The 21,816-nt window shown below is 35.9% G+C and overlaps 13 protein-coding genes across 13 annotated transcripts; 7 read left to right on the plus strand and 6 right to left on the minus strand. All coding sequences in view use genetic code 12, as the record gives it.

Annotated features, from left to right (window-relative positions):
- Window positions 1–107: 107 nt before the first annotated feature.
- Window positions 108–1,160, minus strand: DEHA2D17864g (DEHA2D17864p; the record flags this gene model as incomplete). Its single annotated transcript, XM_459263.1, has 1 exon — window positions 108–1,160. The coding sequence occupies one exon, from the start codon at window positions 1,158–1,160 to the stop codon at window positions 108–110; it is 1,053 nt and encodes a 350-aa protein (XP_459263.2).
- A 531-nt stretch (window positions 1,161–1,691) lies between these two features.
- On the plus strand, window positions 1,692–5,558 carry DEHA2D17886g (DEHA2D17886p; the record flags this gene model as incomplete). The annotated part of the gene is made up of 1 exon (XM_002770291.1): window positions 1,692–5,558. One exon carries the CDS (start codon window positions 1,692–1,694, stop codon window positions 5,556–5,558), a length of 3,867 nt encoding a protein of 1,288 aa, XP_002770337.1.
- Window positions 5,559–5,620: 62 nt separating this feature from the next.
- DEHA2D17908g (DEHA2D17908p) lies at window positions 5,621–6,592 on the minus strand (the record flags this gene model as incomplete). The annotated part of the gene is made up of 1 exon (XM_459265.1): window positions 5,621–6,592. The coding sequence occupies one exon, from the start codon at window positions 6,590–6,592 to the stop codon at window positions 5,621–5,623; it is 972 nt and encodes a 323-aa protein (XP_459265.1).
- Window positions 6,593–6,956: 364 nt separating this feature from the next.
- On the minus strand, window positions 6,957–9,818 carry DEHA2D17930g (DEHA2D17930p; the record flags this gene model as incomplete). The annotated part of the gene is made up of 1 exon (XM_002770292.1): window positions 6,957–9,818. The coding sequence occupies one exon, from the start codon at window positions 9,816–9,818 to the stop codon at window positions 6,957–6,959; it is 2,862 nt and encodes a 953-aa protein (XP_002770338.1).
- Window positions 9,819–10,401: 583 nt separating this feature from the next.
- On the plus strand, window positions 10,402–10,626 carry DEHA2D17952g (DEHA2D17952p; the record flags this gene model as incomplete). The annotated part of the gene is made up of 1 exon (XM_459267.1): window positions 10,402–10,626. One exon carries the CDS (start codon window positions 10,402–10,404, stop codon window positions 10,624–10,626), a length of 225 nt encoding a protein of 74 aa, XP_459267.1.
- A 1,077-nt stretch (window positions 10,627–11,703) lies between these two features.
- Window positions 11,704–12,663, plus strand: DEHA2D17974g (DEHA2D17974p; the record flags this gene model as incomplete). The annotated part of the gene is made up of 1 exon (XM_459268.1): window positions 11,704–12,663. One exon carries the CDS (start codon window positions 11,704–11,706, stop codon window positions 12,661–12,663), a length of 960 nt encoding a protein of 319 aa, XP_459268.1.
- A 160-nt stretch (window positions 12,664–12,823) lies between these two features.
- Window positions 12,824–14,722, minus strand: DEHA2D17996g (DEHA2D17996p; the record flags this gene model as incomplete). Its single annotated transcript, XM_002770293.1, has 1 exon — window positions 12,824–14,722. One exon carries the CDS (start codon window positions 14,720–14,722, stop codon window positions 12,824–12,826), a length of 1,899 nt encoding a protein of 632 aa, XP_002770339.1.
- Window positions 14,723–15,277: 555 nt separating this feature from the next.
- DEHA2D18018g (DEHA2D18018p) lies at window positions 15,278–16,780 on the plus strand (the record flags this gene model as incomplete). The annotated part of the gene is made up of 1 exon (XM_459270.1): window positions 15,278–16,780. One exon carries the CDS (start codon window positions 15,278–15,280, stop codon window positions 16,778–16,780), a length of 1,503 nt encoding a protein of 500 aa, XP_459270.2.
- Window positions 16,781–16,944: 164 nt separating this feature from the next.
- DEHA2D18040g (DEHA2D18040p) lies at window positions 16,945–17,667 on the minus strand (the record flags this gene model as incomplete). Its single annotated transcript, XM_002770294.1, has 1 exon — window positions 16,945–17,667. One exon carries the CDS (start codon window positions 17,665–17,667, stop codon window positions 16,945–16,947), a length of 723 nt encoding a protein of 240 aa, XP_002770340.1.
- A 212-nt stretch (window positions 17,668–17,879) lies between these two features.
- On the minus strand, window positions 17,880–18,167 carry DEHA2D18062g (DEHA2D18062p; the record flags this gene model as incomplete). The annotated part of the gene is made up of 1 exon (XM_459272.1): window positions 17,880–18,167. The coding sequence occupies one exon, from the start codon at window positions 18,165–18,167 to the stop codon at window positions 17,880–17,882; it is 288 nt and encodes a 95-aa protein (XP_459272.1).
- Window positions 18,168–18,389: 222 nt separating this feature from the next.
- DEHA2D18084g (DEHA2D18084p) lies at window positions 18,390–20,231 on the plus strand (the record flags this gene model as incomplete). Its single annotated transcript, XM_002770295.1, has 1 exon — window positions 18,390–20,231. One exon carries the CDS (start codon window positions 18,390–18,392, stop codon window positions 20,229–20,231), a length of 1,842 nt encoding a protein of 613 aa, XP_002770341.1.
- Window positions 20,232–20,954: 723 nt separating this feature from the next.
- Window positions 20,955–21,185, plus strand: DEHA2D18106g (DEHA2D18106p; the record flags this gene model as incomplete). The annotated part of the gene is made up of 1 exon (XM_002770296.1): window positions 20,955–21,185. The coding sequence occupies one exon, from the start codon at window positions 20,955–20,957 to the stop codon at window positions 21,183–21,185; it is 231 nt and encodes a 76-aa protein (XP_002770342.1).
- Window positions 21,186–21,542: 357 nt separating this feature from the next.
- Window positions 21,543–21,779, plus strand: DEHA2D18128g (DEHA2D18128p; the record flags this gene model as incomplete). The annotated part of the gene is made up of 1 exon (XM_459274.1): window positions 21,543–21,779. One exon carries the CDS (start codon window positions 21,543–21,545, stop codon window positions 21,777–21,779), a length of 237 nt encoding a protein of 78 aa, XP_459274.2.
- Window positions 21,780–21,816: the final 37 nt, after the last annotated feature.

Consider the following 21,816-nt stretch of genomic DNA (forward strand, 5'->3'; position numbering starts at 1 on the left):
AAAACTATATGTAGATTTTTCTACAACAGACTCCATGATTATTGGGAAATTTACATTATAGACCTAAACGTACAACCATATATTTGAATTATTACGTACACAATGTATTAGCTACTTTTCTTATCGTACATCTCTTTACCCCATTTATGTAAATCTTGTTTTAATCTCTCAGCTCTGACCAATCCATTTCTTATTTGTATTAAGTTCTTGATATATTCTTGTTGTCTTTGGACGCTAACTTGTAAATAGTTGATTAAATCTTCTTGAATGACAAGCAATTCATCGCTTGTTTCGTCCACAACTTGATTCTGATGAGCTTCGTACCTGGCCAAAGTCTTTGGAAGAGCAAAGAATGGGTCGTTAACTTCGGTTGATTCCTTTTCATTTTGTGATGTTGAGGTTCTTGTGATTCGTTTTGGCGGATCTTCCACTTCCCCTTGCTGCTCCTCGGCTTCCTTATTATCCCGATGCCCATTGGTTTCAGCCAGAGATTTCAGCGACTTATGTCCAGATTTGCGCTCTTCTTTTTTGGCATCTGTAGCACCATCATTTTCCGCAGTAGTATTATTATTAGATTCATCATTTAGTCCGTGATCATACTTTAGCAATCCGAGGTTTTCTTCAAGCAAGAAAAACCAATCCTCGCCATTTAAGACCTGAAGCAACTTATTCAACCAATTCAAGTTGTTTTGCTCCAATTCGATCGTTTCAATCAATTCGTAAGACATCTTATTGAAAATCGGCAGCTTGTATGTCTTCAGGATAGCAGGGTGCGATATAACCTCCGATGGATGCGTTAAAGGCGATAAAATTTCACCTAACTTGAGCCTTTTAAACGGATGTTCGTCGTCACTGTCTTCGTCGTCTTCATCCTCATATTCGTCACTATCACTTTCTTCGTCTCTTTCTCCGTACATCTCATGCCACCTGCGCTTGTTTCGGTACGTACTCTTCATTATAGCGTCATTTGTCAATACCAAATGCGTGGATCCTTCATAATCAACAATCTTGGGTATTAATGAATTATCACTTGTCCTGGCTGGAGTAATTTTATTTCCTCTACTGGTAGCTCCAATTTCCGGTCCTGGTCCTGGTAAAGACTTCGACAACACGGACTGCTTAAACCGTGATATTATGTCCAATGAATGGCTATCTAACATGATTTATGTCGACGTTACTGCTTAAAATAACAAATATCCCATCTAAATACTCAAAAATTCGAAGTAGAGATAATTAAGATGGAAGCAGGCTATATACAGTACCAAGCAAAATATATGGTTTCTTTACAATAATCAGAAGTATAACAGTATATACCACCTAACGCTGTTCTAAACAAACAATGGACCATGTCAATTCATCTATAGGCTTCCAGGGTGTCAGTTGTGGCTTTGGCTAATCAAGACCAACTATGGCCGTTAGTATGAAAAAGCAGTGATTAAAAGGTGAGAGTCTATCTGCAGTACATCGTCTAGGAATTTCTAGTAGTTGCCATTTTCTTATATAGTGGAGCGGCAAAACCATAAGGAAAGGATTATTATTCATTTCAAGATACTTGTTAGAAAGAAAATACTTTACAATATTGACCAGTGGATAACTTAAGCATTTTGAAGGACTTTATTCAAATTTCTGAAGTTCTGCTTTTTATTTCATGAGAATTGATGCTTATCAGTATATTGGAATCTTAATAAAAGATGCTGACTGATATACCTATGGTAGCGCCAATATCGTATTTGACGCTATATAATGCACATAATGGGGATTCTGTGAAGATTCCAAAGCCAATCCGATTCCACAGTTTGAATGGACTCAAATCATTCATACATGAGTCGTTTACTGATTATATAATATCAGATATTGAAAATATCTTCTTGCTAACTTCGTTTGGAATGAAGGTAAAGTTCAACATCATCAATGAGCTCAATGATATATATGTGTTTGATAAGCGGCTATTTTCAGGAGCAAGAGATGAAACCATTATAAATGCATATGTTAATCAGAACGAAGGCGGATATAAAGAGATGATCAAGCCTACCCCTTCGTCTTTAGTAAAGTTAGAAAAAACGAATATAAAGCAAATGACCAGTAGCCTAAAAGTCAATGATGGGTGGTCGAAGGCATTATTTCAGGATTGCTTAGGTGTTGTTGGCCAAATGAAGGCATACGTCAAGCAGATCAATACAATATTCAAGTGCCTAAATATTATATTCCAGTTTGGTTCGAACTTTATTAATGGTATCGAAAAGAGCTTTAACAATTATTTGAACTACATTAAGCTATTGAATTTAAAAACGTTGCATAGAAGCTGGAACGGTTACTATAATAATTTGCGAAAGTTTCCCAGTTTTCAATTGAAAAATGGTACAGGTAATATTAAGATATCAGACCACTTGAATACAAGTGAGCTAGAAAAGTCGTCGTCTTTTGTGTCTAAAACCTTACCACTTGTTATTAACAAGTTTAATGAAATGTCTGCTTCTATTAATTCTGTGAATGACGATAAAGTGAACGTTGATAAACTTATAGAATCATTGAGAAATGAATCCATTGAAAACTTCAAAGACTATGATACAGGCTCGGAAGACATAATTAAGGATGTGTCAAGATTAAGTCAGTTGATATCTCACGACATAGATAAATTATCTACAAATGTGTCAATATCCTTAGACTGGGTCTATCGTATCCACAAGGATGAGATTTCGCCGAAGATTTTTGATAAAGCAACTGGATTGTATAAGATTCTTCAAAACTTATATTTGTTTAAGAATAAAATAGTTGATGAAAGTTTGTCTATTTTTGGAAAGATTGCAAACTTACAAATGCGTATGGTGAACATTAAGAATGATTTAAGAATACTAACTAATGCTGATGATAATAATGATATTGCAAATGAAAATGAAATATCAATTCATGTCATCAATAACATTAAATCTGCTGAGGACTATTTGTCTTTGACTATTGACTTACCTTTATTATTTGGATTTATGCTCATTGAGAAGCGGCGACAATTTGAGTGGCATGAATTCTATTCCAAAGGAATTGTTAATAACGTATCTGAACAACTATCTGTGATAATTGACCATGAAAAGATATTTAGAAAGTTGTGGCTTAAGAAGTTTGGTAATTTCTTGTCAATCTTAAATAGTAAAGATGAGAATGATGCATTGCGAACGGTATTGCCAAGTATTGACGTAACATTAGTTAACGGAAATGCTGAGAGTAATTCGACGTTTGGAATTATTAATAATATTCAAGTTGAGAGGGATGATATTTCTACGTACATCAATGCTTTAGAAGAATACAGTAATGCTGGAACTACTTCATCACCAAGTAGTAAGAAATTTTCAGAATTAATGAAGAAGAATTTCCAAGATTTAATTAAATGCACTAATAACATGAAGAGGGTAACAAAAATGGTATCTTCATTATCGTCATTCACTTCACCCGTTGCAAATGAAATAAAAAACAATGATAAATTGCTTGCCAATCTGAAGGATGAAAACAATGATAAGCAAGCAGAAGGTGGGGGACACATGAGTGAACTAGGTGAAGTTGATTATGATATAAATTTGGTAAAAGGTTTGAAAATAAGGATTAGAAAGTTGGAAAATTTGCTTCATCAACAACAATATAAGGATCTTTCAAACTGGCCGGTAACCCGATCTAATGGTGCGAATGCTACATCAACTTCAGAAACTGATGGAAAGTTCAGTTTAATACTTGATCTGAACCAAAAAACATCTACCTCGAGCAACTCTAAAATTGATCCCACAAATTTGCTTCAAAGAAGACAAACTCTTCCTTTGAAACTCGGGCACGAAAAACCTACAACTAGCCAACAGTCTAACCATTTAGATGTCTCTACAACGATTGATAAACATCTTGATAACATTCGTTTAAAAAAGGAGAATAATGAACTAACAAATGAAAATCTTAAGCTTTCAAACACGAATAGGACAAATGAAAAACTAATTGAAGCCTTAAATAAGCAAATTTCCAATTTGAAGACAGTAAATGATGATCAAAATAAGCATCATGAAGAAAAATTGCGGAAGCGGGATGCAGAAAACCAGCAAACGATAACCAGATTAGAGACAGAATTGCAAGCCTTCAAACCCCAAAATAACAAAGAAGTTGTTGACCTAAAAGATAAACTCAGTTTAAGAGATGCTGAAATTTTAGATTTGAGGAAAGATATCACAAGACTTCACGATGTTAACGAAGGATTCACAGAAGAAGTTACAAAATTGAACGAAAAAATCGCTACCTTACAGAGTGATATAAATGATGTTAATGCAATGAAGAAAGATTTGCTTTCCAATATGGCTTCCAAGGAGACAGATACGATTAATCATCGTATTTCGCTTGAAGAAGAAATTAAGAAATTGCATAGCAAAATTGAGGAATTAACAGAGGATTATGAAAATCTCATGGACTTGACACAATCAAAGCATAATAATCTAGATATCATGGTTAATTATTTGAACAATATGATCATTCACCTTCTCTCAAGTATTAAATGCTTGGTAGAACAACAATTTGAAACCTTCATTGAGTTTTGCTTTATTTTAGAATCTATGGGCCTTTTATTAATAAAAGAACATAACAATAACAAAAACCTTGATGAGTATAAGATTACTAGAGTGAAAGGTTTGAAATCAAAGAGGAATGATAAGATTGTACCTACATCGGCTAATGGTAATGTATTAGATGAAACTCCGATTGTGTCAACAATGGGGAATATGCCTACTTCTAAAGTTGTAGATGACATAAATAAAATCATAGGATGGGTTGATGATATACAGTCTTTCAAGAATATTTCGACGAAGTCAAGCGAAGACGGAGACGAAAAATCGTGCTCGGCTAATACTGCTGGGTCAGTTTCATCAAGTGTAATCGATGATCTCCCTGAGGAAATAACTAATTTGTCGGTCGAAGAAACTAATAAATTTAACCGTCAATCTTTAGAATTAGTGAAATTGTTTAGGGACATTTTCAAATCTAGTAATGGGTCAATCTCGAAATTTGAAGACTTTATTAATACAATTAGATTTAAAGAAAATATCTGCATTAACCAAAACCAAGATGATTCAGGTGTCAGTAATAAGTTCTTCTTGGGTGCAATCACGAAGAGATTTAAAGATGTTGAAGGATTTGCAAAAAAACTTACTAAGGAAAACAAAAGTAAGGCTCACGAACTAAGTCAGTTAATTGGTAAGCTAAATTGTAAAATTTCAATGAATAGTTTTGAGATGGATGATTTAGTATTGTTCTTGCCAACAAGGATTGATAGAGCAGAAGAAATTGACGAAAACTTCCAACCATGGGCAGCTTTTAATATTGGTGCTCCTCATTACTTTTTACGGGTTCAAAAGAATGAAGGAAATAAGACTGGCATTACTCATTCTATAAAGGATAAAGAATGGATGGTAGGACGTGTGACATATATCGAAGAACACACAGTGACGGACGCAAATTTCAACGACAAGGATGCTAACCCTTTCCATCTCAGCACTGGTGTTGTTTGGTATGTTGTTGATGCAAAGGAAGAGATTTTTTAACTTGTGTTTATTAAATAATTAGTATATGTCAGAGACTAATGTACAATTCAATGTATACTATATCAAGCAGGAGCGTTGTTAAATAAATAAGACACACTTTCACCGTTATGTAACCTTCTAATAGCCTCAGCTAAAGTAGCACTTATATCTATTATCTCTAATTTGGGACATTGGGATAACTTATTCTCTAATGGCATAGAATTGGTACATATGATTTTATCGAGATTCGAATTATTAAGTTTTTCAATTGCATTCGAAGAGAATATACCGTGTGTGATTATTGCGACTACCTTCTTAGCACCATTTTTTAATAAAACATCAGCTGCTTTAACCAAAGTACCACAAGTATCAGCCATATCGTCAATTAATAAACATGACTTATTAGTGACATCACCTACGAGAACCATTTTTGAAACTTCATTGGCTTTTTGTCTTTCTTTATGAATCAAAGCAAAATTAACATCTAATTTATCAGCAATCGATGCAACTCTCTTGGCACCGCCAGCATCAGGAGAAACAATAATTAAGTCCTCTTTACCATAATTATCTTTGATATGTCTTAATACGGAGGGTTCAGCATACAAGTTATCAACCGGCACTCTGAAAAACCCTTGAATTTGAGATGCATGCAAATCTAATGTTATAACATGGTTACATCCTGCTGTTTGCAAGAGATTTGCTATCAATTTTGCGGTGATAGGAGCTCTTGATTTATCTTTTTTATCTTGTCTGGCGTAAGGGAAATTTGGTATAACAGCAGTGATTCTTCTTGCACTAGCAGTTTTACAAGCATTTATAATAATAAGTAGTTCCATTAAAAAATCATTTATTTCTCCTTCACCACATCCTGTTTGGATAATGTAAACGTCTTCATCTCTTACGGATTCTCCTACTGCAACGGCTGTCTCTTTATTTGTATATTGGAAAGCACCCACCTTAGCTAAACCTATACCTAATTTTTTCGAAATTAACTTGGCAAGTTCAGGGTGAGAATTACCGTGTAAGAGCTTTATAGCGTTCTGAGATGCTGTCATGGTCCTGCTATATGAATACTAATTTGGGTTATCTCCCCCATATTGTACATCAGTTGATATTAAGAAAATTTCTTGGAACATCTTTCGCACCGGGTAACTATTCTATTATCGGGATTTTAACAGTATAGTAAGCTAGTAGAGCCATTCTCTATTGTTAAATAGGCATGTAAAGCTCTTTGTTATTGAATATGTAGGATGCAATATTATTAAACAAAATCTCAAAGCCTCTAGAAAATAGCTAGATTCTCTAGTTATAAGAATATATATAGAAACAATAACTAATGCACGAAGTGAAGATGGAGGGTTTGCAAATAATGAAAAGCACATTGTAAAAAGAATCATATGTAAAGCTCAAATGACGCAGCTAAACTGAATCATATAAGCCAACAATCTCACCCATTAAACTTGAATATTCCTGAACAAACGAATTGAATACCCACCAATTACCAAAGCTATTTTGATTCTCATCTTTATGCTGATTATTTTGTTGCTTTTGATATTTAATGAAAATATACTTCAACGAGTCATTGAGTATAAGACTCAATATGTTTGTATAGACTAGAATCGGATACTTTGCTTTGAAATGCTTGGTGAGTAATTTATCATGAATTAGAGTGAGTAATGACGCAAGTTTTATGCCTTCTTTCTTTGAAAGTATGGAATCTGTTTCATCGTTGGGTTCTGTGGATGTCACCAGTTCATATTTCTCTCCTAAATCCTGATCATTCAAAAAATTTAATAAATCAATTCTGAAAAAGTTTCCAATTAAATTAACCTCATCCCATATAAAATCAGTGGATAAAACAGACCTGGAATGCTGGTCTAAAGTAGGATCAAGATTATACGCATTCAAGGCATAAATTAGATCTTTTGATAGAATATCATTCTTGAAACTTAACCTAGATTCACTATCTTCATCGATTCCAATATCTGATGGACTCTCATCAGAAAGGTTTAAGTAATTTTCAATATCTAGAACCATCACCGAGGAATTAGATGAATCATCTTTATTGACGAGCTTAATAAATGTTATCAATAGGTCATTAATATTTATAAGCTTTTTCATCAAAATGAGAAACCTTCTCAAATGTTCAATCTTGAAGTGATTATTAGTATTTATGGTAGCTAATTCATCATTAAAATTATCAATCAAGTATAGTAAATTTAATCTTAGATTCTTCAAATAATTAACCTGGGGATAGCTTTTAAGAAATAATAGATAGGGTAGCAATTCCAAAATGGCAATTAAATATAAATATAAATCAGCGTTTTCGACATATGCAAGGTCCGAGCTTAACGGCTTAACTATCTTATTTATCAAACCATTACAAAGGAGATGCTTCTCAACCAAGTTATCATTATTGAGGAAAACCAGTTGGATCGCTTCAGGTATTGAAAATGATAAGTTACAACGTTTGAGCCATTCATACGCCCTATGCTTTATAGTAATAAACCAGTTATCCTTATCTTTCTCTTCCAAAATGGTAAAATTATCTGATTCTGGAAATTTCAAATGTGGTTTAATGAATGAAAAGCTAGGTGCTATTATATTCTCGTTACTATATGGTTCAGTGTGCGGACGTGTTAGTTGTATCTGAGGTTCAGATTTAGACCTCGTTTTTAATTTAATCTTGTGACCTGGAATAGAAGTATAACTATTTGTCGAATGATTTCTTCTTCTTGGAAAAGATAAGTTTTTATCCTTGGTGTCAAAAATCCGATGTAAATGCACCAATTCGTTTTCATCGCAAAGTTTCTTAATTTCATCGTCAATGATATTCTGATTCCAAATTACGCCTAAGTAATTGTATTTTGAATCACCCCTACTACCTAATCTTTTGATTAACAAATCAGGGTAGACTAATTTTAATAGTTTTCCTAACTTAGACTGACCCAAGATTAATTTTTGTTGTTCACTTGAGGTATTTGTAGGAGAAGGATATTGTCTTATTAATTTCTGACATATTATATAATATGTTTTGTAAATTGATAATCTTGGAATTGTATAATTCTGGGGATCATTATTTGATGGCAATTGAATCAAAACGTCGTATAAAATCTTGATAGCCAAAAATGTTCTTAGTAATTCATGGTAATTTATTCCAAATAGTTTATTCTCTCTATTCGCGATATTTGGGAAGTATTCAATAAGCAGATTTGGAATCTTGAAAATATTTAGTAATTGATCCAAAAGACTAAAAGCTGACGACTGAATTGAAAAATTGACCATTGTCTTGTCAATTTTATGAGTTGGAATGACTGGAGTAGGAGATGCTTGCTTATCGTTATTATATAAAAAATTATAAAAATCATCTATCGGTAATGGCGATCCTAGTTTCTCTAGTATCTGTAATAAATAGTTATTAATATTGGACCCATCCACATTAACTAAACTCTGCAAGAAATCATTGAAAAGCGGATTTATAGCCGTGGGCTTAGCGTCAGTTTCTCGTTCACCCTGATCTTCGTTTTCATTTAAATTAAATAAATTAAACCTGGTAGATACAGACAAGTTTTTGTTATGCTTTGTAGGCTGCTTTTCTTGTACACTTGTATTGGTTTCGGATTGGGGTACGTCGTTGAATTCAGCTACTGATTTCGGGTATGTAAACTGTTCATACACATTTGGGGCTTCGGAGTTATATTGCCCAGACTGCAATTGCATCTGGGGAATTGTCCCAAAATTCTGATCCACAGACCCAGGTATAGTATACTGAGTAGGCGATTGGTATGGTAAAAAAGGAGTAGGACCAAACTGTCCTCTGCCTGGAGAGGGAATTGCTTTGGTAGGGGGTATGCCCTGAATGATATTGTGTCCAGTACCCGTACTGGAGCTCGGTGCAGTAGCTGAACTAAAATTATAATTCATTGTATTATAGGGATCATAATCGTAGAAGGACAGTTGTGCTTGTGATTGTTGTGATGGCTGTGACGATTGTGATGATATCGATGCCAGTTGGTATTGATGCGGTGATAATTGGGAAGACTGAGATAACTGTCTGTTATGCCCCGGATGCTGTTGACGCGATTGCTGTTGCTGACGTGTCTGCTGTTGTTGCGGCTGCTGCATTTGTCTCTGATGTGGGAATTGTTGAAATGGTTGTAGGGATGGTTGTTGGGATGGTTGTTGTGTTGCTTGTTGATCCGGGAAGTAATAGCCTATGTTTGTTAAAGATGACTTCTGTCGTTTATGTGATCTATGTGGTTTTGAAGATCTATCACTCATTATTTATTTCCCGAAACATTAATTATAAAATACCCTAAGGGGGATGTCAGATGCAATTGAAATGAAGAATCTTGAAGATATTGAAATTATTAGTTATTAAAAAAATACTAGAAATAAATAAAACTCCTGGAATTTATAAACAGCCAAGTGAAAACAAAGGTGTAAGGAAATAAGCCTTACAAAATACAAGGTATGAAAGGGCGTATGGTGGCAATCGATGATCTATTCTAGTCAAATTTTTTACCGCAATGTGTAAAATTAAATCAGATCAGATTTATATAATTTTTACTGCGACAACCCCAATTCCACCGTTACACCACAATTAAATTCGGTGATAACAATGGGACTACATGAAAAAAAAGGTATTTCGATTAAAAATAGATAGTACTATGTTTGACATTATACCATTGCGAATAGAAACCAACATTCGATGGTAAAACTCATCAGTTGTTAGTGAACGGGGACCAATAAAGCCGTATTATCGGATCAAAAGCATTGCCCCTTGCAATGGACTACCACTCAAATAATTAACTTTGAATACACATTTGCTATTCCTTTATCAAGCATTAAATGTGTTAACAACATGCTAATTAAGCGAGCAAATCGCTTTCAGCGATTTGAGAGACTCGTCTCGTCGAAAGGGCATACTCAGCAGCGGACAAATGACTTGCGCGTATCCCAATTGGGTAAAAAGGTTGCAAAATGGGAAATGAATACTAAAAATACGTGCAATATGGTACTTCACAAATCAGTCGCAGGACTTCAAAGGACGGATACTACTCACTATACTGGATTATTGAACTTATAAAGGTAGTAGTTATGAAATACGTTATATATATAAAATAGAGTTCGCGCATTCTTGTGTAGCAGGTTTAACCGTGGTTCTCGTGTAACTTTTGAAAGGGATAATACAAAAACATGCCAAATAAAGACGAACTACCTAATGGTCATGTTTGATAGCGTTTAGTTTTTGTTTTGGATCTCTTATGAGAGTGAAGACTCGTCAATTGGAATTTTGCCAGAGTACATGATTTGCAGGCAGTTTCGTGCCAGCATATTACATTCTAGAGGCTATCATTATCACGCTTGCGTGATCTTAAGAAGAGTGAAGCAGTGATACCATAGTATTTATCAGTAGAAGTGTACCATTAGTACTTTCTTAAATACAGAAAATTTATTCAATTTTGTACAAACCTAGATTTACCGAAGCGAGGAAAAGTACAATGCATTTCAGGGTTAAAATAATGGTAACGCAAAAAATAAAAAAATAAGCCCTACGACCGAAGACGTAGTCTTCACTTACGGGCCATTCGGAATCTACCAGGAGATTTAGTCAACCCTTGTTGGAAATGACAAGGTCAGGTAACAAGAAACTAATATACTGCAGCATTTAATGAACGATGTATCCCATAATAAATTGTGACTTTTCTAAATTGCAGTTAAATTAGCTTATTCGAATAATTCCTTCTCCCATATATAAAGACATTAAAGAAATATCACACGTGGCATTTCTAATTGTATTTACGTTGTGCCAATACATTCTGGTTAATCTACAAGTAAAACATTCCTAAAAATTGAATTTCATTATATGCTATACTTTCTTTTGTTTGAAGCAGAATGTATTGGCGCAACGTAAATACAATTAGAAGTACGTTTAATTTTACAGAAGGGTTACTAATCTCAATGCTGACTTAGGATTTAGACTACTAGTATATGCTAAATTTTGCATTCAGTAAAATTATGCGGGGTGAGGTGATTAGGTATTATACTTAGTATCTGAACCCTGAATACACTTGTATGTTAACTAGTCATCACTGTTTCATATTTAAACAACTGAAATCCAAAGGATTTGACTAGAAACTATACTCCTCAATTGCTTTCAGTAATGACTAAGGTTTTTGTTACAGGTTCATCTTCGTTTATTGGACAACACATACTTAACGAGCTACTCCAAAATGGCTATGAAGTGAGGGCAGGTGTAAGAAGTCAAGAACAAATTACTAGCTTTGAAAAGTTTTTCAAGTATGATAGAAAGTATGATAACGTGGAATTTGTTTTAATTAGAGAGTTGGATAACAGTTCTGTCCTAATCCCCTATTTACAGGACGTAGAACTCATAGTACATGTTGCATCACCTACTCCGCATCCTGGCATAGAGAATGTTACTAGAGACATATTAGAGCCTGCAATTAAAATTACAAATAGTGTCTTATTCGCAGCCAAGAAGATCCCTACGATAAGGAGGGTGATTATTACTTCGTCACTTTCTAATGTTATTAGAACAGAAGATAATAGTACAGTGGTAAACGAGGACAGGTGGTCTGACGCTGAATCAACTCATGATTATTCAGGGTGCAATCCGTATGAAGCTTATATTGCGTCTAAAGCTATTGTCGAAAAAAAGGCATGGGAATTTGTTGAAACGGAAAAGCCATCGTTTGACATTATAACCCTTCTAATAGCATATGTTCTTGGTGATGTGTTGGTAAAAAAAGACAATAAGCCCTCGGGTACAAATGCATTACTATGGGGAATCTTGAAGAATGGTGCACAAGGTGGTATGATGGAACAAACTGTTCATGTTCGTGATGTTGCAGATGCTCATGTAAGGGCCTTGAATGCGTCTGTTAAAGGGAATCAGAGGTTTATTATTGCTAATGATCCAATGAAGTTTAACAATGCATTTGAGTTTGTAAACAAAGAATTCCCAAATGAGACTTGGAATTTTGGAAGTACTGTTTCTACTAATGTCACATATGATAACAGAAGGGCTAAAGACGTACTTGGGATTAAACTTAGATCTTTCAAGAGTACTATTTTAGACACCGTCCGTCAATATGTTTAATCTAAAAACGCATTGATATTCACATATTTTTTCTACAATTCAAAATATACAAGCTAATTCTAAATTAATATATCTTAAGAATAAGTTAAAATTTTAATAAAGATTTTATAGACAAAGCCTCGTTGAATTAAAATCATAATAAATAAAAAGTGAGACACAATCATAATTTTGCTTTAGGAGCTAAATTTGAAGTCAAGATCTGTTTCATTTCGTTAGCAGATTCAACTAAGTACCACTTTAAGACATCGGATCTCAATCCGTTACCCTTTCTGCAAGAAATATGAACGTTTAACCAATCTGAGTTAATTAAGTATGCTAATCCAAAACCATCATCTGTAACTTGAGAGAAACCCCAACTTTGGAAGTATTCAGAAGGAATTTGAGAAGTGGAAAGGTACCAAGATGAAGAGTAGCCGTAGACATCGTCAGTAAAGATTTCTGGAACGGGTTCATTTGGCTTCAACATTTGCTTTAAACCAAACAAGTGACGGTCAACACCCTTACCATCAGCAGCATCACCTAAGTACTTGACGTGTTGCTTACAAGCAGCTTGGAAAGCAGCAACTTTGTCTTCGGTAGTAGCATTATTATCAGTCCAAGTCTTAACGAAAGCGGCAGATTCGACAGAAACTGGTCTACCAGTTTCTGTTCTTCCCTTCAAATATTTTCTAGTAGCAGCTGATTCGTAAGTTGGCCTGATCTTACCTGTCATCTTAAAGTAAGCCAATTGCATTAACATCTGAACATAAGCATCTGGAGAAACCTTAAATTGCTTAATTAAGTTCTTACCGTAACCGAAGTATTGGAATGTTTCTTGATCAAGAGAGGAAATGGTTTCATTAAATTTGACGACAGCCTGGTTAATTTCATTTCTAACGACTGGGTTAATGTCAAATTGTAAGACTTGAGGAATAGCTTCGACTTGTAAATCAGTCAATTGCTTGGTATCATTGGCAATTTCAGATAATACGGTAGCCGGATTTTCTTTCGCCAATTGAGAGTAAACAAAGTTATTTAATTGCACAGTTGGGGTGGCATCCATCTTAGAGTGTTCACCTAAAAATCCAGAGTTACCATTGCTACTAATGAAAAATTCTAATGGCTTGTCAAAAAATCTATTTTGACCATCACCGTGCCAGCAGTTTCTAGATTTTTCTTCAATAGTAATTGGGTTGTTGTCGTCCAAGCAAATGACAAATGATGAAGCATAAATCGATTCCAATGACGCATTGTTGATTGGTGACTTGGTCAAGCTGTTGTAAGAGTTTAACCATTCATCTCTATTGAGTGAAGTCAATGCACCAATTGGTGAACCGCTTGGCTTGTTTGTGACATCCTGGAAAATATATTGCAATTGCTTGTAAATGTCGGCTTTGCTTAATTGTTGACCATCCTTAGTATGGTGGTAGACCTTGTAAAAGTGATTCTTGATAATAACAGTAAAATATCTGTGTTCAGATCCCTCGTACATCTTGGTAATATCGGAATTCTCTGCTGGAACCCTCGAGTTGTTAAACATGTATTTGAAGGCATTCATACAGAATGGATTGCCCTTGATAATTTCAGGCTCCAAAGTCTCGCTTTGAACCAGCTCCATGAACTCAAGCGTGTAGTAAGCAATCAACGATGCCTTTAACAATTGGTCCTTTCCAATAGCGTTGTTGATGTCCTTGTGCGAGAAAAAGTACGACACATATGGCACAACTGGATCTCTATAAGACATGTAGGCATAATCATCCCACCATTCCGCAAGCCAGTTATCCTTTCCTTGCGCAAATTCAACCAAACGCTGTTGCAACACTTCACCACTCCCACCTGGTTTTGTAAAGTCGCTAATTTTGGCATTAGTTCTCTGCAACTGTTCCTTGGTCAAAAATGGCTCCACGGATCTCACATATTTATTAGCAGTATCCTGCAACCCAGGAACCGGCAATTTTGGTAAATCCTTTTGGTATTTGAATAAGTCCCCTTTCAAGGAAGACGTGGAAAATTGTTTCATTGACACTGGCATTTTGTTCATTCTGATAGTCTTAAGCATTGTTTTCGAATCAATATTCATTATCTATCAATATATTGCAATACTTTGCTGGAAATTTTACCCTCCCAACAATTAATTTTTCTGGGGTTATTGACGCTTATATACTATCCACATCATCTGTATCTCGCGGGGGTGCTTAACTCCTTATCCGAGGAACTTACGCTCTGAGTACTGAGCACACCTCCGAGGTCACTAAAATGTCGTAATTATGTCGCGGGTATCTGGGGTACCAATGATAGTGAAAGCCGGCATGACATTCCTGGCGGGGGTGTGTCCCGCGACCAGAATGCGACTTTTTTTTTTAGCGGTTACATGGTAAGCTTCCGAAGTAACTTTGACGATCTTCCACTGAGGACCCTCGCGATTTGTCGTACTTGTCGCTAGACGTGGCGCATTTTCGCACACCGATGCATCAGTATTTCGTCGGAAGCATAGATTTTTCGGAACCGATGGAAAAAAAGACACCAATGCAAGTTAACTAAGCAGGTCCCAAACGTTCACCATCGCGAAAAGTGAATTTTTCAGATCAGTAAAAAACGTCAGTGGAAGTCAGTAAGTGAATATTACACGATCTCAATGTCGGTGGATATAGAAACGTTGTCTAGCAGCCGATTGATAACAGGGGTGATTTTTCTTATATGGTACATTATTATATTGATAGTTTCGTATCGAGGATTTTTTGAAATTCGAAGCAAGTTCACTAGGCCGTCGGAATTTAAGGTGAGTGATGACACGCTCGAGGCCGTTAGTATAATACGTCCAATTAAGGGAGTGGATCCTGAGTTGAGTTCCTGCTTGGAATCGTCATTTCAGCAGAATTATCCTCGGGAGAAGTTGCAAATCTTGTTCTGCATCGATAATCCTGCCGATGAGTCTATACCCATCATCCAGAAATTGATAGAGAGATATCCAGACGTGAATGCGACGATTTTGGTGTCACAGGGGTATAATTTTGATACGAGACGGTCGATTGAACATTTTGGACCGAATCCCAAGGTCAACAACTTATCCAAAGGGTTTTTGAATGCAGACCATGACATATTATGGATCATGGACTCGAATGTGTGGGCTTCACCTAATATTTTACGAAACTCGATAAAGGCACTCAATGAGGATACTAACAACGGCATACCTAACACGAGTAACAGAGAGATCAAATTGGTGCACCATGTGCCCTTGGCATTGAGTGTTAATCCTAGCACCGATACTGATAGTGATCTGGAATATACTTTGAGTCCTGTCAACTCGACAGGTCAGTATAAGAAGAGATTCTTGAAAAAACTTGGGGCTAAATTGGATGAAATGTTCATGTTAACGTCGCACCTGAAATTCTACGTGTCGTTGAATAACCTTGCGGTGGCTCCATGCGTTAATGGGAAGTCAAATATCTACAGAAAATCAGATTTAGACCTTGCTGTTGCCAAAATTCCGTCTCTCAACTCAGCCTTTTTTTCATCCAACTCAGTGCTATCGGATGCAAAATATTATACCTCGTTGGGACCTGGGAATTCTCTCAAATTATTCTCTCGTTATATCGGAGAAGATAATATGATTGCTATATGTCTTTGGGAAAATTTGTTTAGCAGAACTGGACTAACAGGTGATTTTGTTATCCAACCCTTAAGTGGAGCCGATAACACGGTCAATGATTATATCACTAGAAGAGTCAGATGGTTACGTGTTAGAAAATACATGGTCTTGATGGCTACGCTAATTGAACCAAGTACCGAGTCAATTGTTTGCGGGTTATTTGGTACATACGCTATCTCTACCTTATTGTGGCATACGTGGTTTAATTGGAAGTTTTTCCTCTTTCATATCTCGATCTGGGTGCTAACTGATTACACACAATACTATACTTTTATTAAGAATATATCAGAAGCAGATTACCAATTGAATTGGCTACAAAGATCAAAATTACCTCCATTAACTAGATCTTTCCGTAAATGGTTTTATATTTGGGTTATGAGAGAAGTTTTGGCGTTGCCTATATGGATAATGGCTATGTGTGGCCATGAAATCGATTGGAGAGGCAGACCATTCAAGATCAAGAAAGATTTGACTGCTGAAGAATTATAAGCATTTCATAAATACCTATCTAGACATATCATTGAAAAAAACTAACAGCATACTTCTTAGATTATTATATTATCTTACATTTCATTGTAGACTTGATTCTTACGACCGGTTTGTGAATTTTCAAAAATCTTTCATCATTCATTACTATATAATTATACTTTTCATTAATTACACCTCAGGTCTTCATGCAATTTATTACATTTAACACTGCAGGCGAATAATCCACAATTTGTGCATCTTGCGTAACTACAATTCGACCCACATATACAACATAATCTTAATCGAGGCTTGAATGCCCTTTCATTTAATTTTCTTTTCTTTGTACTTGATTTGTCTTCACTGGTTGCATCTATTTGGTCAATGAATTGGTAATTGAGGCTCAAGATTGAGTTTATGGATATCAAATTTCGCTCTTCTTCAAAGTACAGATTCAAATTTCTACGAGAAGATAAGATTTTCTTCGTAGTAGGCGTATTTCCCTGTCTCGCCTTTCTCTTATCACCGCTGGCGTTGGCATTTTGAAATGTGAAGTTCTTAGGTATTTCGAACGTGTTGGTGGCGGATTCTTTGTTCAATTCATTCAATCTTTTAGTTATTATTCTTTCTAGTTGGATTTGTTGCGATGACTTTAAAGGACCAGAATAAGCAGATGTGTCATTGGCCTGAGTCTGTGCATTCATCAAATGATTCAAGTTATAATTCACCTTGGGTCTACTCTTATTGTGTCTATTAGCGTTGTTTGCATTCCCAGAGTCGTCTTGGTCTTGACTGTTATCTTGCTGCTTGAACGAGTACGAAGATGGCCTGGCACTGAGATTAATCGATGACGAGAAATACACCGTCGTGCTATTCGAATTCGTAGTCTTCGGAACCTCCTCTACTAACATTACGGACTGTCTGACACTAAAACTGCTTCTTCTTCTGTTCAGGCTACATTTATGTTCAGGTTTTTTCTACCACGAAATATCGATCTATATGCAGTACTCGTCATTCTATCAGAGTTATATTTCTACGATTAAGTACCCTTATAGCATGTATTATGCCCTAACGACACAATAGTATATATACAAGTAGTCACCCAGACGTACAACCGCCAATCTCAGCGTTTGGTGTCCGGTTTCGAATCCCCTGTTCCAGCACTCTGTCTGATTTCCTCTGATGAAAATGGTTGATCTTCTCTGGCCTTATCCAACATTGGCTTTATCTTCTGCGTGGCCAATGCGGTGTTAACACATGTGATATAAGAATCCCATAATTCAGTACATTCATTTTCTAACGATTTACCTTGTAAAAATTTTTCCGTGTACCATTTGTTAAAGCAGTCATCATACTGGTTTTTAGCCTCCGTGCATTCTGGAGCAAATGAGACGGACATGATATTTCCCATTACTTGGTTATTTTCTATTCCTTATGTCTCTTACGAATATAGGTGTTCACTACGGTTTAATTAGTACCGTAATTCCCTTAGCCATAAATATGAAACTGCAATTTTTTTATGAGCAGTAATCGATGGTCTAACCTGTAAACCGCTTAGCGCGTTTAAATTCAGACGTTTATAAACAACCAGGATCACGTACTAGTAGAAGTGGTCCTTATCTAATATCAAGTAATGAAGAGGTATTCAATTGCCCCATCTTCTTCACGTCGGAAGTCGACGATAAATCCCAATTTAAATTTGAAAGGAGATGACAATATAGATGGAGAATCAGCTACCTTGGAGCTAGAAAGACTAGAACAAGAAATCACGTTAGTATTACAAGAAATAGATAAAAATTTGTCGAAATCCAATGCAGTGATTAACGATAAGATATTCCCAATTTTAAAGAAGTATGCAGGGTCGTCGTCGAATGTATGGAATAATGTAAATTTTTGGAAGTATTTCTTAGAACAAGCGGCCAATGTGGAGTTGACAAGCTACGAGGCACCGGCGAATATGAATACTGATTTGAATACAATCGCCAATTCGAAAAATAATTTTTTGATACTGGATGATGAAGAAGCAGAAGACGGTGAAAATGCGGTTCCCGAACATCGCGAGGGTGCTAGCGAGGGTGCAGAGCCAATACAACAATTCAAGAAGCCAATGCTCAAGGGGTTCAACACTGTTGAAGAAACACCAACTTGGTCAACCGGAGAACAGAATGCGCCTCCACATCAGTATAATATGCAAGCATCGACACCGCAGTTGAAACAGAGGTCGTCGTTTATACATAACCAAAAACCGAACCTTGGAAAGACAACTAATGATCGCCTTCAATCGACACATACCTTAGCACCGACATTATCGAGCGAAGAGCAGTCATCCATGAATACTAAATCTCCACAAAAGCTTGCATCACCTCCTGTAGTGACACATACCATAAGACAATCGCTAGATAACTACCATAAAATATCGATATCGCCTAGAAAGCCTCAAAGATCTATGCATCGGACACCAATAAGGGAAGGAGGTATGTCTGAAGATGTCAGACGCAGGTCATCTTTAATACAGAATTTAATTGATTCTTCACCTACGTTACCGGAACCACCAGTATTGTTATCCGAAAGGGGCTATTTGAATAGTGGCAGCAATAGTAACGGAGAGAATGGGTCTAAAGAATCGTCCGAATCCAAGGATTTAGGTAGGCTATCTCCCATTTTATTACCCCCTAAGTCTACGCCTGGAAGGCAAAACAGAAGATCCGATTCCGAAAATACGATGCAACGATTCCCACGAACTCCAAATTTCACGCCTTCTGGAAGTAGGGAGGACGGAGCAGGTATAGATATAATGAGAACGCCATTAGGTGTGAGAATAAGGTACGGAGAAGATGACAGTGATCTACCACCTCCTGAATTGCAGAACGTTCCAAGCGTAAATGACCGTTCAAATAATGATGACAATAATCTGGGAACCAGAAATGAGGTAGATGAAGACGAAGTACCATTACCAGATCTTGAAACAATAGAATTACCAAATAGTAACAAGAAAAGGCGTCTGTCAAGCACAAGAAAACATGATGACAAGAAGAGACAGAGTATACTTCCAGGCGACGATGACGACCAAAACGTCTTCTTGGACAATACTTCCAACAAGCAGAATAACTCAGCGCATACCATATACCATTCGATGATAAATAATCAGGATACACTGCAAAACCAATCCAAGGATAACACCGCTAATCAATCGAAGAACTCCAATCAATCTAATTCCAGATCCATCTCATATTTGTTCGAAGAAGTTCTATACAATACCAAAATAAATAATAAAGGTGATACTAATAATCCAGATAATCAACCCAACTCGCAAGCTAGAAACTTGTTTGATAGTTTCAATGATCAGGCTAAGCAAAATGAAGTCGCAGCAAATGACACTTCTGATCAGACTGGAAATTCTACATCCGAACTAGGGTCCTTGCTTGGCGAACGCTTTAAGAATTTCACGAACTATACTCAAAGTATGGGTCAATGACTCCTTTCTGTATCTTATATATTGTATCCTAGAGTAAATAAACATTGGGCAATAATGGTAACTTTTACTACCAAATGACATTTTCGCGCCCATAGTCAAACTCAAATGCAAAGCATTCTTTGATCGCCATATACATTAGAATGTTTGCAACCTATCCTCTTTCAATGACTCATAAGTAAAGTAAACATCGAATAAACGCTGCGAAACAAAATGTCTTAAATTTACAGAAATCATAAAAACTTGTGTGTAACCTTTTTTGCAGCTTTGCAGCTATATTCAACAAGGTCATAGAGGCATTATTATTTTTTACAAACTTAGTCGAAAATTACTAAAAACACGTAATATTACAAACTAGAATATTTTCGTTGCTTGATTGATCTACATGCTATAGTGCAATAGCACATACGGTCGTATATTTCTTCTTGATCTGGATCAGAATAGTAATCAAGATGTTGAATCGCATGTTATTTTGATTGCGCAGTAAGCAGATCATAGTTAGATAACCAATGATATCAGGCCATTACTAATAATAATTATTTATATGACTAATTCAAGGAATTTGATTGGTTGGAATTCTTAAATAGGCACATCAACACGTGACTTAAAATATAGCTGCAAATAATGATCCGACTATAAATACGTCTCTAAATCTCTACAGTATTCAATAATAGTTCCAAACTATAATACCATTCATATATTACACTAATAAATAACTTAACAATAATGACTTGCTCCGCTAAAGAATGTATTTGTGCTAAGAACTCCACTTGCTCTTGTGGTGAACAACCAGCTTTAAAATGTACCTGTGAGAAGGCTTCAGTTGAAAACGTTATTCCAGAAGTCGGAAATGCTTGTGCTTGTGGTAAAAGATCAAAGAGCGGCTGCACCTGCGGCGCCAGTGGACACTGTGAAGTCAGCAGAGAAGGTGAAATTGATTTCACTAACGTTAAATAAGTTTAGAACACACGATAGTTCGGGAACTTTATTTGCATATATCTGAAAATAGGCATCGGCCATGGGGTTTATTGTATAATAGTTTTTAATTAAATCAATATAGGTAATATAAGTAAGAAACTAAGTAACATAACGAAATTGTAAGGATGGAACGTATGTGAGAAGTGTTGTACATTTCTTATCTAGTGGTACCGTAAGAGAAATAATGTCGCAGACGCTTTTGTAGCGCTTACGACATAATCAAAATGTCTCTTTCTTGATTGTGAGCGATGTACTCCAGAAGGTCAAATTGTTAAGGACCTTTATCCAGAGAAGCCTAAAGGTTCATATTTCGCCATATCTGAATTTTTATATACGATGGCACGTTTATCAGGGTTACAGAGAGAGGTTTTGAAGCTATATCGTGCGTGTATACGGTCAGTTAAGACTAAACCGGAGCAGAATAGAGAACATTGGAGATTATACATCAGGGAAGAATTCGGTAAGCACAGACATCTTCCTAAGAAGCTGTTCAGTGTTATTGAACATTTAATCCGGGTGGGCCATAGAAGGTATGAAATGTACCTGAACCCAAATATTAAAGATATACATTAGTTTGCTTGTATTTCACAAACAATTCTATGGATATCAC

The sequence above is a fragment of the Debaryomyces hansenii genome (genome assembly GCF_000006445.2).
Source record: "Debaryomyces hansenii CBS767 chromosome A complete sequence".
Taxonomy (NCBI): Eukaryota; Fungi; Ascomycota; class Pichiomycetes; order Serinales; family Debaryomycetaceae; genus Debaryomyces; species Debaryomyces hansenii.